At 46.9% G+C, this 16,254-nt stretch overlaps 1 protein-coding gene across 2 annotated transcripts in view; it reads left to right on the top strand.

Annotated features, from left to right (window-relative positions):
• Window positions 1-15,637, top strand: part of CYFIP1 (cytoplasmic FMR1 interacting protein 1) — a 94,216-nt gene extending 78,579 nt beyond the window's left edge. For both annotated transcript variants that reach the window (XM_024747278.1, XM_024747277.1), the window contains exons 24-31: window positions 1,883-2,026; window positions 2,285-2,375; window positions 4,962-5,092; window positions 10,570-10,642; window positions 11,176-11,270; window positions 12,056-12,294; window positions 12,693-12,840; window positions 14,822-15,637. In XM_024747278.1, the coding sequence (XP_024603046.1) occupies window positions 1,883-2,026; window positions 2,285-2,375; window positions 4,962-5,092; window positions 10,570-10,642; window positions 11,176-11,270; window positions 12,056-12,294; window positions 12,693-12,840; window positions 14,822-14,986 (1,086 nt within the window). In that variant the 3' untranslated portion in view covers window positions 14,987-15,637. The remainder of the gene's footprint in view (window positions 1-1,882; window positions 2,027-2,284; window positions 2,376-4,961; window positions 5,093-10,569; window positions 10,643-11,175; window positions 11,271-12,055; window positions 12,295-12,692; window positions 12,841-14,821) is intronic.
• The last annotated feature ends 617 nt before the right edge of the window (window positions 15,638-16,254 follow it).

Genomic DNA, 16,254 nt, shown 5'->3' with positions numbered 1-16,254 from the left:
GTACAGCATGGTTAAGTGTCCCAAGTGTAGAAAACAACGGTATCAATCGGCAACATAGGCAACATTTCAAGGGCTGAGTTCCCGGGAGTTGCAAGCAGGCCTCCTGAGGATATTCATTCAGAGCTGAGCAACTAGACTTCTGCCAGTTCTTCAGAATCCTTGCTGTCCTGATGTGGTTCTCTGTGTACATAGAGGAAATATTTAAGACAATTATAAAAAGGGAAGGGGGAAGGTTATAGGGACCTAAAAGCAGGTGAGAGTGGTACATTTCACTCAAAGTAGTAACATGTTGATAACAGTAGGTTGTGATAACTTACACAACGTATAATGTAAGACCGGGAACATCACTGAAAGGCCTGTGCAAAGAGATACTTTCAAAAATACCACAGTTAAATCACAACAGAATTCTAAAAAATGTTTAAATGACCCACAGGAAGACAGGAAGAATAAAACAGAGACTAACTTAAAAACCATAATTACATTACATGTAAATGTATTAAATGTAAGTGGTCTAAAGACAGTTAAAAAGGCAGAGGGATTGACAGAGTGGATTAAAAAATATGACTGTATAAGAAACTCACTTCAAGTCAATGATGTATGTAGGTTAAATGTAAAAGGATGGAAAAAGATGTATCACACAAACAATCAGAAGAAAGCAGAGTGACTGAGTATAGGATAAAGCAGATTTCAGAGCAAAGAATATTACCAGGGACAAAGAGTGAGGGACATTACATAATGATAAAAAAGTCAAGCCACCAAGAAAATATAGCAATCCTAAATGTTTATGCACCCAACAACAGAGTTTCAAAATACTTGAAGCAAAAACTGACATAAGTGAAAGGAGAAATGAACAACTCCACAGTTGTAGTTGGGGAAGTCAACATTCCTTTCACTTGGTAATCGAAAGAATAAGTACACAGAAAATCAGCAACAAAAAAGAATGAACGCCATCAACCAATAGGATGTTATTGATGTGTGTAGAACACTTCATCCAACAACAGCAGAACATACATTCTTTTCAAGTACCCATGGAGCATTCTCCAAGATAGATCATACCCTGGGCCATAAAACAACATCAACAAAATTCAAAGAACTGATATATTATAGAGTGTGTTATCTGACCACAGTGATCTCAAGCTAGAAATCAGTAACAAAGAGATGACAAGAAAATCAGAAATTAACACATTTCAAATGATCCTTAGGGCAAGGGGAAGTCTCACGGGAAAGTTTTTAAAAAGACATTAAAAAAAAAAAAAAAAAGACATTGACCTAAATGAAATGCAAATATATCAAAATTTACGGGGTGCAGCTAAAGAAGTGCTGAGAGGGAAACACGTAGCACTGAATGCTTACATTGGGAGTCTCCCTGATAGGTGTGCAGACGTCTGTGTCCTTAGACAAGCTTGGAGGTCCCGTCTGACAAGAAACCACCCTGACTACCTTTCTCGCCTGCCCCCCCTGCAGGGGCTGCTGTCCCCCACTCCCTGCATACCCCACTGCCTCATCAGAGTCTATCCTTGGTGTCTCCCTCAGGAGACTGGGAGCAGTAACATGGGGGCAGCAGTGAGGCCCTGAGATACATTCATTTCTCATTCCAGAACCTCAGAATGTCTTCTGTAGGACTGGCAGTTTAATAAATGTTGAAGAACCAAATGGTTTTGTATTCTTCCTTCTATTTTAGCAAGCTTGGTTTTTATGTCTTTAAGTTGGAAACATAGATTATACCAATAAAGGGCAGTCCAACAGGTTCTCTGGATGCCTCCACCTGAGGGCACTGTGTGCTAACGCACTTTACGTATGGATTCTTCATCTTCACCTGTGCGTGGGGCTACGTTGAAAACCCTGGCAACTTCCGTCAAGCGCTGGCCTTCTCTGTCCCCAGGCTTTGAACCTGGCCTACTCAAGCATCTACGGCAGCTACCGGAACTTTGTGGGGCCTCCACACTTCCAGGTCATCTGCCGGCTGCTCGGCTACCAGGGCATCGCAGTGGTCATGGAAGAGCTGCTGAAGGTGGTCAAGAGCCTGGTATGTTTCCCTCGGTGGGCTTCCTTCCCGGGCTGGGGGGTGGTGGTGGTGGGAAGGATTCTGCACACGATTCTTGTGTGGGGAGGGGCCTTCCATTCCATCTCTCACCTCAGTCTCCACGCGTGAGATTTCCCCTCCAGCCAAAGTCCCGGGTCGTTACCGTGCATTTGACTAACAGACTTCTTTTCAGAAGTGCCCGTCACACCCACAGCCTGCGTGGTGGTGTGGCTGGTGGCTGACACAGCCCATCTCTCACAGCTGCAAGGCACAATCCTACAGTATGTGAAGACGCTGATGGAGGTGATGCCCAAGGTCTGCCGGCTGCCGCGGCACGAGTACGGCTCCCCTGGTGAGCACAGCGTCTCCCTGGGGTGCACAGGGAGGGACAGTGTCAGCCATAAGCCCCAGTAAGGGAAATCAAGTTGGAAATTACTGATAAGGATCAGATCTGCCTTCCCCGGGTGGGAGGAGGTGGGGAGCCCAACCAGAGCCTGATTGTTTCCAGCAGAAAAAACCAGCCAGCCTTTCAACCAGGAGCACGTGTGCAGGAGGGTGTATAGGAGTTGCCGTTTGGGGTGGGAATGCTGGGTGGGGAGTGAGGGCTGTGAACCCTGTGCACCTTGGCTCTCCTACAACACCAGGATCTTGAAGATCGCTGACCAGGGAGGGGCAGGGAGCTCCACTGCCAGGTCCAATTGCCCAGAGGCCTCAGAGGCAGCCCCATGCAGGGGTGCTGCTTCCCCTGACAGCGCAGCCCATCTTTCTTTCTTCCTGGAAGCCTCGCTCTAATTGAGAGCCTGTCTTATTGGCTAGCTGGCCGTAGGGCCCTCGGGCAGATGTGCCCTTTGGGGTGCCAGACAGACCTGCATGGCCTGACCAGAGCGGATTTGGGGCTCTCCATGTGAACAGCCTTCGTGACCTCAGAAAACATCGTTCGTGATAAAATTGGACTACAGGAACCCTTATCTCTTAACAAAACTGCCTTTTGTCTCATATTCGTTACTATTTTCTTTTCTTTTTTTTTTTTTTTGCGGTACGAGGGCCTCTCACTGTTGTGGCCTCTCCCGTTGCGGAGCACAGGCTCCGGACGCGCAGGCTCAGCGGCCATGGCTCACGGGCCCAGCCGTTCCACGGCATGTGGGATCTTCCCGGACCGGGGCACGAACCCGTGTCCCCTGCATCGGCAGGCGGACTCTCAACCACTTCGCCCCCAGGGAAGCCCCGTTACTACTTTCTTAAAAGCTGGACAACTATCTTATTAAGTGACTTGGGCCCACACGTGGGTCACCCATGAGAGACTGTTCTCATGGGTAGTCGGCTGGTGTGGCTGAGCCCCCAGATGTCGCTGGCACTGCCCAGGGCTATTGGTGTTTAAGGAGACAGTGAGATGACCCATTTGGCCCCTGGGAAGGGACATAACGGTTGGTCTGGCCTGGCTTCGGAGGATCTCAGAAAACAGATGAGTAACATTGGGATAATAAAACTGTTGCTCAGATCCTGGCTAGAGGTGGAGATTTTAAAGGTGGATATTTTAAATGTCAAATACAAGCCATTTAGGCCAAATCCAAAGCTGGTCTGGGGCAGAGCTGTGGACTTCAGGGCTGCTCTCTGAACGTCCTCGCCCAGCTGGCCTGGCACCACCATGTGGATAGTGCCATGCTGCTGGGAGCACCCCTGCTCTCTCGTGCCCGTTTTGGGGTGGACCGCAGAGAGGAAAGGATGGCCTCTCAGGCAGGCAAGGCTGTGGGGTCCGTGCTGAACGGCATTCAGGGCCTGACCTCTTGGAATGAGGGGTTTGAAGTCATTTACGTTTCTGAGTTTGTTCTCCTCAGGGTTGTTGTGGCTGTTCTAGGTCTTCTGCGAGACTATAAATTCTGGAGTCAGCTTGGGGATTTTTGACTGTATCAGCATTGAATGGATAGATTGAGTTCTTTCCAGACTATGCCTTGTGCCTTTTCCTGCCTTATTACAACATCCAGGGCCTCCAGGACAGTGGTGAAATGTGTGTCTTGCTCTGGAGCTCTGGGAGAAGGTGTGGAGATTCACCACTGAGTGTGACAATAGCTAGCTACAGGGTTTTTGTAGATGTCCTTTATCAGGCTAAGTACATTCCCTTCTGTGCCTGTGAAGGGATGCTGAATTTTACCAAATACCTTTTCTACCTCTGCTGGAGATGACAGTGTGGTCTTTCTCATTTATTGCGACGTGATGCCTCCTCTGAAGATACAGGCAGACCTTGGAGATATTGCAGGTTTGGTTCCAGATAACCGCAATCAAGTGAATATTGCCATAGAGCAAGCCACATGAATTTTTTAAATTTCCTGGTGCATATAAAGTTATGTTTACGCTGTACTGTAGTCTATTAAGTGTGCAATGACACCATGCCTTATGAAACATACATATCTTAATTAAAAACACTTCATTGCTAAAAAATGCTAACCATCGTCTGAGCCTTTAGCAAGTTGTGGTCTTTCTGCAATAGTAACTTCAAAGATCACTGATCCCAGATCACTGTAACAACTGCAATAATAATGAAAAAGTTCAAATATTTCAAGAATTACCGAAACGTGACACAGAGACATGAAGTGAGGAGACGCTGTTGGGAAAACGGCACCTATAGACTTGCTCGATGCACGGCTGCCACAGATCTCCACTTTGTAAAAATCAGTATCTGCGAAGCACAGTAAAACAAGCCATGCCTGGACAGGGTTGACAGAGAAAGAGGCATCGGAGCTGAGGCCCAGCACTCAGGTGGTGGACAAACCAGCAGTGCAGGGAAGGTGCTGGGGTCAGGAGATGTGCGGCCATGTCCCTGTGGGCACGATGGCAGTGGGAGAATGCTCAGTGCTCCCGGCCGTGAACCCCAGGCTGCTCCCTGTGGGGCTCCCTCCCCTCCAGCCACCCCCAGCCCCACACTCATTCTGTGCCACCACAGGCATCCTGGAGTTCTTCCACCACCAGTTAAAGGACATTGTTGAGTATGCAGAGCTGAAGACGGTGTGCTTCCAGAACCTACGGGAGGTAGGCAACGCCATCCTCTTCTGCCTGCTCATAGAGCAGAGCCTGGTGAGTGCCCCGCCCCGCCCCGCATCCCACCAAGCCCCCTCCCCACGGGTGATAGATCAGGCCGAGCTTTAGACGCTTGATTCAGTGGGGTTATTTAGTGGCGGAAGGGGAGCAAGTATCGTAAAGCACCCATCTTTTCTCATGACTGTTTAGACTTTAATTTGAATTTGTTCCCTACAACTGGAAAACAGAAATGCAATGCAGTTCATCATTTAAGAATGTTTTATTATATAGTATTTGTTGCATCTAAATTAACATATGTGATATACACGTAAGGTAAAAGCACTGCTGCCTAGGGGAACTGTGTATGATGGAAAGTTCCACAGCTGAGGCTGTGGAGCCCTCAAAGTGTGGCTCCGTGTGAAGAGCTGATTTTTAAATTTTGCTGAAATTTTTTTTACATTTAAATAATTGCATGTGCTCCATGCCTCCTGCAGTGGACAGCATAATAAAGCAAACACCAGGAGCCCACCACCACTAGGAAAGCACACATGGGACCCCCACTTTCTCCACTGATTGCCTCCTGGTGGTGTCATTTAGCCTCTCCCTCTGTCCACTGTAGACCATGTCACCTGACAGTTCTGCACTGAGAGCCTCTGAGAGTGTAGCACGGACTCTTGGTGGCCTCACTCTGCCTTTCCCTCAGGACTAGAGAGCCGGCTGTCTTCCCTGGTGCTGGCCTCTTCCCGTCCTGTTAAATGCTCCGTTTGTATCTTTTGTCCATTTTACTACAATTTGTGTATCTTCTGTATGTTACACTTAAATGCAAATACCTCCCCGTTTTTGGCTTGTCTTTCCACTCTAACCGTGGTGATGTTTGGTAAACTGATACTCTTAATTTGAGTGTAGTCTCTGTTTTTTTTTTTTTTTTCCTAATGGTTAGCACTTTCTGTATCTCTTCAAAGAAGTCCTTTCCTACCTAGGGGTCATAAAAATATTCTTTCATATTTTCTTCTAAAGGTTTTGGGTGTTGCTTCTCTTTAGTTTATAATCCTTCTGGAGCTGGTTTTTGTGTGTAGTGAGATGTGGATGAGGTTCTTTCTTCCTCTGTGGGGTAACCAGTTGTCCCTCCTCCAGTGGCCGAAGGAAGACTCCTTTCTTTGCTGGTCAGCAGTGTCACTCTGTCATCCTTCAGCTTTTTGTGGATGTGCTGGTCTGTTTCTTGGCTTTCTTCCTCATTCCACCGGTCTGTGTGTCTGTCTGTGGCTCCTAAAACATCTTACTCATGGTAGCTGTAACTTAAGTCTTGACACCGGACAGGACGTGCTCCTAACCTTTTTCTTCTTCAAGCACATGCTCCCTCTCTGTGGATCTTTGCTCTGCTCTGAAAGTATTAGAATTGGCTTGCCAAATGCATTGAAAAAGCATATTGGCATTTGGATGGGAATTGTTTTACATTTCTGGCTCCGTCTGGGGAGCTCCTCTGTTACTTCTTAAAGCAGTCTCTTGTCTCCGGGGCCCTGGCAGCTTGGCAGAGGCGAGGTCATGTTTTGCAGTGACCGGGGCTGGGGTGCCCGTACACTGTGCAGGGCGTGGCAGTCAGACTGCCAGGCCTTTAGGGGCTGAGCCACTGGACTGGCCCTCTTACACCCAGGTACACAAAAAAGAAAATATGTTGGCTCTCATGTCAGGGAGCCCAAGGTTGGGTACAGGGTACAGCCTCCGGTCAGGACCCGCATCTTCTGGCTTCCCCTCTGCTACTCTGCTCCCTGGAGACCCTTTCCATGTGGTGCCAGAGATGGGCAACTCCCAGCCCCTCACTGTCCCACTAGCTGTGACTCAGCCCAGCACACCTCCCCTGCAGCAGGAATGGTGGTGCAGGGCCGGCGGGCGGCTCCCTGAAGAGCTGGTGTCCAGGGCAGCCTCACTCTAGGAACAGCTGAGAGAGAACTGAATCTTTTATCTTTCACATGTATTTCCATGTGAATTTTTAACAAACAGATAAGTTAGGGAAAATTCCTTTAAATAGTAATCACTCATCATGAATCTTAAAGATTTAATATAGGAAAATTCCCTTCATGAGTGACCTGTCCTGAAACACACACATAAAGGGAACACTTGGACATTTGTTGGCTTCTGGAAGGAGTGTGATCCTGCGTTAGAAACTCAGGGAAAGAGAAATCTGGAACTGATGTGATCCTTCCCTGCCCAGACCCTTCAGTAATTCCTATTGTCTATACCTGGACACCAGTGCAGCCCTTCTGAGGCGTCCAGCACTCTCAAAGCACCACACCCCCGCCCTTCCCAGGCGTCCAGCACTCTGGATGGCCCCCTGCAGTTCTGGAGGACCAACCTCAGCAGTGGCTGGACCTTCCAGGTCTCAGGAGCCAGGTGAGTGCTGGGCCTCGGCACCCAGGTAACACAGATCCCCAGTGTCTCTTCCCTTCTGAGACCAGGGCCTGGGTCTCAAGTTTACACCCTGTACTGGGCTCCCTTGAGTGACAAGCACAGTGCTGGGCATCTAGGAAAGACATTAAGTCAGTTGATCTTAAAGCAAACTTTGGCTTATGAGTGGACGGATGTTTCTGAAACAATAGATAAAAAGGTCATCTACAACTCAGTTGAGTGCCATTTTCTTTTCACTGCAGATTCCATGGCCCATGAGTGGCCCCTGGACACGGTGGCTCTACCTGCAGGAATCTCTGTCCCCACCCCCTCCTGCCCTCTGTGCACCGTCACCCTTTGCTTCCTCCTTCCCCCCTCACCTGTCAGAGCACCTTATGGCAGTGGCAAGAAGCCGCACACCTTGTGTTGGGCAACTCTGCTCCCAGGCCCTGCCCCAGACTGGAATTTTGTGGTCTTGCGTTTGTCCTTTTGGAAATAAGGGGTGCTGTTTTCCAGTACCAGGGTGGGACTCTGTAAGATGAAAGATGCATTTTCTCACTCCATCTCATCAAACCCAGTTTCCAGACACTGATCTCTCCTTGGTGGTTGTTTTGGTGTCTCCAAGGAAAGTGGTAATGAACTGTGTTTGGCATTTGTGTGGACTCCCATTAATATAAATGGAGATGTTAAGTGTAGATGTGTTCTTGAAATTGTCACATTAGAAAAGTGGGGTAACCGTCACCCAGCTGCAGGGGGCACTGAGCCTGTGGTGAGGCCCCCAGGGTATTGGTGGCCCCAGCTGGCACCAAGATTTGGTTCGGTAACCAACAATGTTGATCCTACTCTGAACCTCTGCATTGGATAGATACGTCTACCTTTCTGAAGAAGGGTTTTTTTTGTTCTTTAAATTCTGCTCTTTAAGGCCAACCTGAAATTTTTGGTGATATAGTTCTTCTTAGCTTATATGTGTATGTGTGTGTTTACTGAACTTTTTGTTTCAGAATAGTTTTAGATTGCTTGTTTTTGGGGTTTTAAAAAATAAATTTACTTATTTATTTTTGGCTGCATTGGGTCTCCATTGCTGCGTGCGGGCTTTCTCTAGTTGCAGGGAGCGGGGGCTACTCTTCATTGCGGTGCACGGGCTCTAGAGCACAGGCTCAGTAGTTGTGGCTCGTGGGCTCTAGAGCGCAGGCTCAGTAGTTGTGGCGCACAGACTTGATTGCTCCGCAGCATGGGGGATCTTCCTGGACCAGGGCTCGAACCTGTGTCCCCTGCATTGGCAGGCGGATTCTCAACCACTGTGCCACCAGGGAAGCCCTGCTTGTTTAATACTGGATTTTATAGCCATTCTGCCTCTTTCTCTGGCTTGGTTTGGGTGCAGAAATTTGAGTTCATTGTCAGTGACACCTGGAAGCTGTACTGATAGCCAAGTGGTCCCTCTAAAAGTGGTGTTGCCAGCAGGCAGCTGCTTTTACCACCTATAGAGCCCTCCATCTGTGTGGCTCTGCCCCAGCCGTTCCACCCAGCAGCCCTCTTCCCTCATCAGTTTCCCATCCCCCATCCATTGGCCCAGCCACTTTCTTGCAGTTAGTCACCTTACAGGTGCCCTCCAACCCCCTCTTGGTGCAGATGGGCTGATCACCCGTCTCCACTTGGCTTTTTTCACTTGACAGTAAATATATTTTGGAGATCACTCCACATCAGTAAGTGGTGACGTTCCTCAGCCTCTCTTAGCTGCGTGGCACTCCACGGACGTTGCCCCCATGCTGTGTTTGCATGCTGTGCCATCGCTGTCTGACGCCTTCCTTCTTTAAGCGTGTCCTCTTTCGGCCACCACGCCTTCTCCTAGTGCAGGGGGCCTGGGGACCAGGTCCTGTGTGCTCTGGCCAAGAGGGGCTCCCATCACGTGTATGCTGCGTGAAGAACTCGTATTGTTGCTGGACTTGGGCACAGGAGACGGGGTGGAGGTCAGCCTCCCTCTGGAGGGTTCTGGAGGAGCAGGGGTGGCTGATTGGCTGCTGCACCGGGCTTACGTTAGGTGACGATGGGACCCTCACTTGATGGGTGCAGAAAGCCTTCTCTTCCTCCTCTTGGTCTTAGCCTTGCTTTCATCTTTGGGGAGATCCTCAGAAGGGAAACTCTCATCAGTTAGTATGTTTTGACTCTCTGATAACCATTTCTTTAACAATTTGTTTTATTAAGGTTTCAGGATGGGTGTTGCATAGGAGGCATGAGAGCCCATTCTCGTCTTCCGCCTTTTTGCCCTGCGGTGAACGCACCGTGGTCTAAGGAGCTTTCCCTTGTTTACGGGCCCTCGGACTCGGGAAGGGCGCCCTGTTCTTGCCCATCTTTGGGTTCACGCTGGGCTTTTAGGAGTTCTGCAACCCCTGTGACATTGGAAGTAAACTTTCTCCCTGCATTGCATTGTTCTGGAGGTCTTGTGTAGCGTGGCGTGTTTTGGTTTTTTTTTTGCGGTACTCTCATTGTCGTGGCCTGTCCCGTTGTGGAGCACAGGCTCTGGACGCGCAGGCTCAGCGGCCATAGCTCACGGGCCTAGCCACTCCGTGGCATGTGGGAGCTTCCCGGACCAGGGCACGAACCCGTGTCCCCTGCATCAGCCGGCAGACTCTCAACCACTGCGTCACCAGGGAAGCGCAGCGTGGGGTTTTATTGCCTCTTTAAAGGAGTTGGTGATCCAACAACAGGTTCAGAGCGACTGCTCAGAACCTTGTTTTCGGCTCTGTGGGGAATCGCTGACGCTGCCCCTTCCTTCTGCCTTCTGCGCTGTTTACACAGGAAGCACCTCCTTCCTATCTCTGCACGGAGGGCTGCAAAACTGTAAATACGAAGGCCACGTTCAGTTCTGGGTTTACTCATGTCTCAGTTTAAATTAGTCAAAAGTAAGTAAAAATGAAAATTCAGTTCCTTAGCCACATTCCAAGTACTTAATTGCCACATGTGGCTGGTAACTACCTTAACAGCACAGCTAGGGGACATTCCCATCATCCCAGACTCCTGTTGGGCAGTGCTGTTTGCAGTGTTTAATTTACACTAAATGCCAAAGATGTGCCTTGTTTTCAGTGCCTGATTTCTTTGTCCATTTTTGCTGTGAGATAAGCTTCGTAACACAGCCTTCTTTTTCTTTGTTCTAGTCTTTAGAAGAAGTATGTGACCTGCTGCACGCAGCCCCTTTCCAGAACATCTTACCAAGAGTCCACGTGAAAGGTGAGCCAGCCCTCTGACCAGGGCAGGGATGCATGTCTGTGTGGCCAGAGAGTTCTCTTTAGTTACAGGCCAGCTTTGTTTGAGTTTCGTGCCTGTTCAGTCATAACCTGGGGTAATTGGTAACATAATGTAGTTAAATGAGTATCAAATAACGGAAGTATTTAGGGCTGAAATGCTGTGCCTTGGATGTGCTTCAGAATAGCACGGAAGCAGAGGTGTTGGGTATCTATGAAAGAAGAGTGCCATCTCATGATTGTTGCAGCAGATGGGCACAGAGGGTTCACTGTACTGTGCTGTTTTTGATTATATTTGGATTTTTCAGTAAGTTTTTAAAAGTGAATATTGAACAGAAAATCAATTCTCTGAGTTAAAATAGCAAATGAGCCAGTTCCATGAAAGAATTTTCAAAGAGAACCTACATGTGTAACGTTAAACATTTTTCATTTGGTTGGTTTTTGTTTTGACAAAATTAAACTTGTGCAGTTGTTATTCATACAAAGGAATAGAGTATAAAATATTTTTTTCCACTGCAGAGGGAGAGAGACTTGATGCCAAAATGAAAAGACTAGAATCAAAGTATGCCCCACTGCATCTTGTCCCTCTAATCGAAAGACTGGGAACCCCTCAGGTAATGCATGTTGGGGCTGCTGTCACTGCCGTGAGCTGGGCCCACACATTAGGCCACTGGCGGGGTTGGGGCTTGAGAGCATGGGCTCTGGGTGAGACCCAGCCCTGAAGCGTCGTGAGGGGGGACGAGCCCGCTCAGCGGCTCAGGCCCCAGTGTCTCAAGTGGGGCTCGTGACAGGACCTTGTCACAGGGTGGCCGGGAAGTCTGAATGAGCTAACACGTGGACGGGACTTAGAACATCACCTGGCACGTGAGACAGACACAGAAAACGTCGCTGTTTTTGTTGTCCGTCCCTTCACGAAGAAGGCCTTCTCATAGGTTTTTAAGAACAGAAAGCAGGGAGGAGTTCCATGAACTTAGACCAGCTACATCAGAATCTCTCAACCTCAGCACTGTCGCCATTTTGGACGAGATAATTCTGTGTTGTGGGGATTGTCCTATGAATTGTAGGACATTTAGCAGGATCCCTCTACCCACTAGATGCCACTAGACCCACCCCAAGCTGTGTCAACCAAAAATGTCTCCACACATTGCCAGATGTCCTCTGGAGACAAATCACTCCCCGTTAAGAACAGCTGTACTCGAACGTTCTCAACTCTGAAATACGTTTAGTGTGGTAAGACATACGGGTAATAGCTGACGTATTTATTTTGTTGGTACTTCTTTCTAAAAACCCTCTTCTGCAAGCTGGGATAGTTTCCAGTGAGTCAAAAACAAAACTGGAGTACTTTAGTTTCAGCACTCTAGCCTCCTGCCATGCCCGTGACATTTTGTCCTTCCTACAGCAAATTGCAATAGCAAGAGAGGGGGACTTGCTGACGAAGGAGCGCCTCTGCTGTGGCCTGTCCATGTTTGAAGTCATCCTGACTCGGATCCGGACCTTTCTGGACGACCCCATCTGGCGTGGGCCCCTGCCCAGCAATGGGGTCATGCACGTGGATGACTGTGTCGAGTTTCACAGACTGTGGAGCGCCATGCAGTTTGTCTACTGCATTCCTGTGGGAACACACGAGTTTACAGTCGAGTAAGCACGTGTGCTCGGGGCGAGGTGGGGGAGAGAACCTGGCGCCGGGCTAACACAGGGGACCACCTTCCTCTGGAAACGGACCCCCAAATTGCTGAGCTGCTATAAAGATGCTCAAGTGGGGGCTCTTGCCTGAGGCCCAGCAAGTGCCTCAGGGCTGGGCTTCTGGAGTTCTCTGAACTCATGGAAACTTGTGCAGGTCAGGTGTACATTTTGCTAGATAGGAAGGCTGCAACTTCATGAACTCATTCTTCATGGAGGAGCCACAGTTTGCCAGAGGAAGCCCAAAGAGGTGTTTACCAGGGGCACACCTCTGCTCAGCATTCCAGGCGGGGCACACAGGTGGTTTGGTCGCTGGAACCTGATCACTCATCCTACCTACTGCTTCTTGTCCCCAGGCAGTGTTTTGGCGACGGGCTCCACTGGGCTGGCTGTATGATCATTGTGCTTCTTGGGCAGCAGCGGCGCTTTGCTGTACTGGATTTCTGCTACCATCTACTCAAAGTCCAAAAACATGATGGCAAGGATGAAATTATCAAAAACGTGGTATGTGGAAGTTTCACAAAAAAAGATACTTTCTAGTTATTCTAAGTCGTTTTTCTGGGAATGTTTCTCATGCCAGGACAACTGAAGCATTCTTTTCACTCCCCAAATGAATCTAATAGAATTAGTAAGTAAAAGAGTCTGGTACTGAAATACTAATGGTTCCATTTTCCTTCTGTTTTCAAGGTATGTAGACCTACTTCAAATTATAGAGCCTTGTAAGATCTGCAGTTTCAGATTATTGGCATACCCTTCAAGTCTTGTAGCTCCCTTCACTGTAGTTAAAGTGTGTTTGGGGCTTTTTTAAAGGTCTTTTTGTGCTTTATGGATTCTTTGTAATTGAATTCCAGAAAATACTCTGCCATTATCTTTTCAAATATTTTAGTTTTTCTTCCATTTTGGGACTTCAGTTAGATATGTGTCAGACGGACTTATCTGGTCTCCACTTAATATCTCAGTTTTCAAGGCCAGAAGTCGGGTACAGCACAATTCAGCTGGGTCCTCCATTTACAGTTTCACAAGTTTCAGTGTGTCTGTAGGGCTGTGCTCCCTTCTGGAGCCTCTGGTCATGGATCTGCTTCCAGACTCATTCAGGTGGTTGGCTCAATTCAGTTCCTTACAGTTGGAAAACTGAGGTGTCCATTTCCTTTTCCTTGGCTTTCTGGGCTGTACCCAGAGTACTGTCTTCGTTTAACTAACTCACTTCAGCTCAGTCTGACCTGCTGTGCTTTTACTTTCGAAAGTCATTAGTTTATATTTAAAATGTTGATTTGCTTCTTCTTCACATCTTGGTAGTAATTGATAATTTTATCTTCTTCATGGAATTTTTTTCCAATTTTTATTTCTTTACACATTTCATGTATCTTATATTCTTTTTTAGTTCTAGTATCTGAGGCCTCGAGGGATATCTAAAACTCTGAAATGTTCCACTGTGTTGGACTTTTTTTTCTTTTTGTCTGCATCAGGTCTTAGTTGCGGCACGCAGGATCTTTGCGGCACGCGGGATCTCACTGCGGCACACAGGCTCTTCGTTGCGGCACGCAGGTTTCTCTCTAGTTGTGGCACACGGGTTTTCTCTCTCTAGTTGTGGCGCGCAGGGCCCAGAGCACATGGGCTCTGTAATTTGAGGCATGCAGACTCTCTAGTTGAGGTGCGCAGGCTCTGTAGTAGTTGTGGCGTGCAGGCTTAGTTGTCCCGCTGCATGTGGGATCTTAGTTCCCTGACCAGGGATCAAACCAGCGTCCCCTGCATTGGAAGGCAGATTCTTTACCACTGGACCACCAGGGAAGTCCCTGTGTGTTGGATTTTATTTATTTGGCAGCTCTTGTTTGATAGGGTTTTTCCCTAGGATTTTCATTTACTGTTCATCTCCCAGAATTATTACCAACTTGGGACCACTTTAGCCTAATGAGAGGTCCAGGCTTCATGGAGAGTCTCCAGGTGTAGTCCACCTTGCTTACTGCCCAGGCTGTCTCCTCATCCCACTGCTGCTGGTGGCATCTATCCCTGAGGAGTCCTGGCTTTTGCTTTACTTCCTGCATAGACAGAACCAGCAGTGCTTGTGTTTTTTTTAATCCGGTTCTATTATAGCATGAAGGTCTGTCAAAGCATCCTGTCCACAATAACTGGAAATATTTAAAACTTGTGTTATTACTAGTTTACTGGTCTTTCCCCATTGTCCATATTATCTTCATCTTTACATTCCTGGCTTTTAGGAGGTGTCCTATAGGTTCTTAATACCTGTTTGTTGAATAAATAGGTCTTTAAGTTTCACAAATGAATCTACAGTTAGTAGCATGAAACCAACAGAGAAATGTTGCAAAATATATTCATCGGTCCAATAGTTATATTAATGAGATGGTATGTGTCAGTAGTTTGCTATAATTTTTCTGAGAAGATATGAAAATCCTGACATTTTGACACATGAAGAATAAATGTGTAACTTTTATTAGTAAAACATCCTAATTTTAACTGTTGTATGTAGCCTTTGAAGAAGATGGTGGAGAGAATTCGCAAGTTCCAGATTCTGAATGATGAGATTATCACTATCTTGGACAAGTACTTGAAGTCGGGCGATGGAGAGAGCACGCCTGTGGAACACGTTCGCTGCTTTCAGCCACCTATCCACCAGTCTCTGGCCAGCAGCTGAGGGCATGCGTATCACCTGTTTTTGAAGAGTCCCAGTACTGGCTGCATTTAAGAACTATAAGGGCATGTTTTTCTTTCCATAAACTAGTTAGATTTTTAGGAACTATTTTTCAGTATCTCTGTGCCTATTAAAGGGGGTGTTTTCAATCTAAAAGCTCAATTTTATAAAGTTGACTTATTTTTCTACACTAAAATTGTATATACTTTTGGTAATTGGGAAGTCAGAGGATTTGGCTGCTGAGGGTTGCCATCATGTCCTTACAAAATTATTTTCCATTTTTCTATGGAATGTTCCAACAGCTAGCTATGTTATGAAGTGCTGCTGAGTTCATCCATTTATCCTTTAACAAAGGATCCGTAACATTTAGGGAAAGACTTGTGAACTTAAGCAAGAACCTTAATTACCAGCTAATTGTGATAAAACCCATTACCAATTAGAATTAAACTTCATGACTATTTAGGTTTTGTTTAGGGGTTTTTCCAGTTTTTTTATGAAAACCTTTTCTAAGTCATTTGTTTCTTTCCCCTTTTTGTGTCAGTGTTTCAGAAAATAGTGAACTTGATTTCTCTGCTTCTGCTAAATCCAGTTGTGACAAAATCTAATTTGTGAGGTATGATTTAAAGGTTACAGAAATAAAACTAATGAAACCCGTTTGTGTTCATTTACTGTGACCCTCCCTACGAGCCCTGGCTTGGGCAAGGTACCTCTCTCTCCTCACTCAAGCGCACAAACCAGGCCAGGAGTCTAGGTTACCTGCAGCCTTGGGAGAAGGGACAAGATCATGACTGATTGATAGTAAAGCTTCCATATGGCTTTAAAAACGTTAATACCAAAAAGTCCAGGGGCATCATCCATGGCACCAGATATAGTCTGTGAACTGTTCTGTTGTACTGTTTAACCTTGAGTTCCATAAAACATAACTGTTCTTTACAAAGCTACCTAAAAATGTTGCTTTTGGTAATGTGAAATAATAACCCTGGGGCCAGCATTCTGCTGCAGATTAAGAGGTAGCAGCTGTGCTCACCCTGTAATGAAAGTATAGAATATGATGAAAACTTAAGTTTAATGAGTACATTTAAATAATTTACACTACTGAGTTTTATAAGACTTAATAACCAAATAAAAATTTCAAGTGCTGTAAGATGTTAAATAATTAAGGATTTATTACTAATAACCTGTGCATTCTCAGTGAGGGCAATGTCACACCCAAGGGAGTGAAAATTGGTTTTTAGCTATTATACAAAGCACAGATATAGATAGCTACAGTA

The sequence above is a fragment of the Neophocaena asiaeorientalis genome, unplaced genomic scaffold, assembly GCF_003031525.2.
Source record: "Neophocaena asiaeorientalis asiaeorientalis breed wild unplaced genomic scaffold, Neophocaena_asiaeorientalis_V1.1 scaffold236, whole genome shotgun sequence".
NCBI lineage: Eukaryota > Metazoa > Chordata > Mammalia > Artiodactyla > Phocoenidae > Neophocaena > Neophocaena asiaeorientalis.
This window is presented reverse-complemented; position numbering and strand designations above follow the sequence as displayed.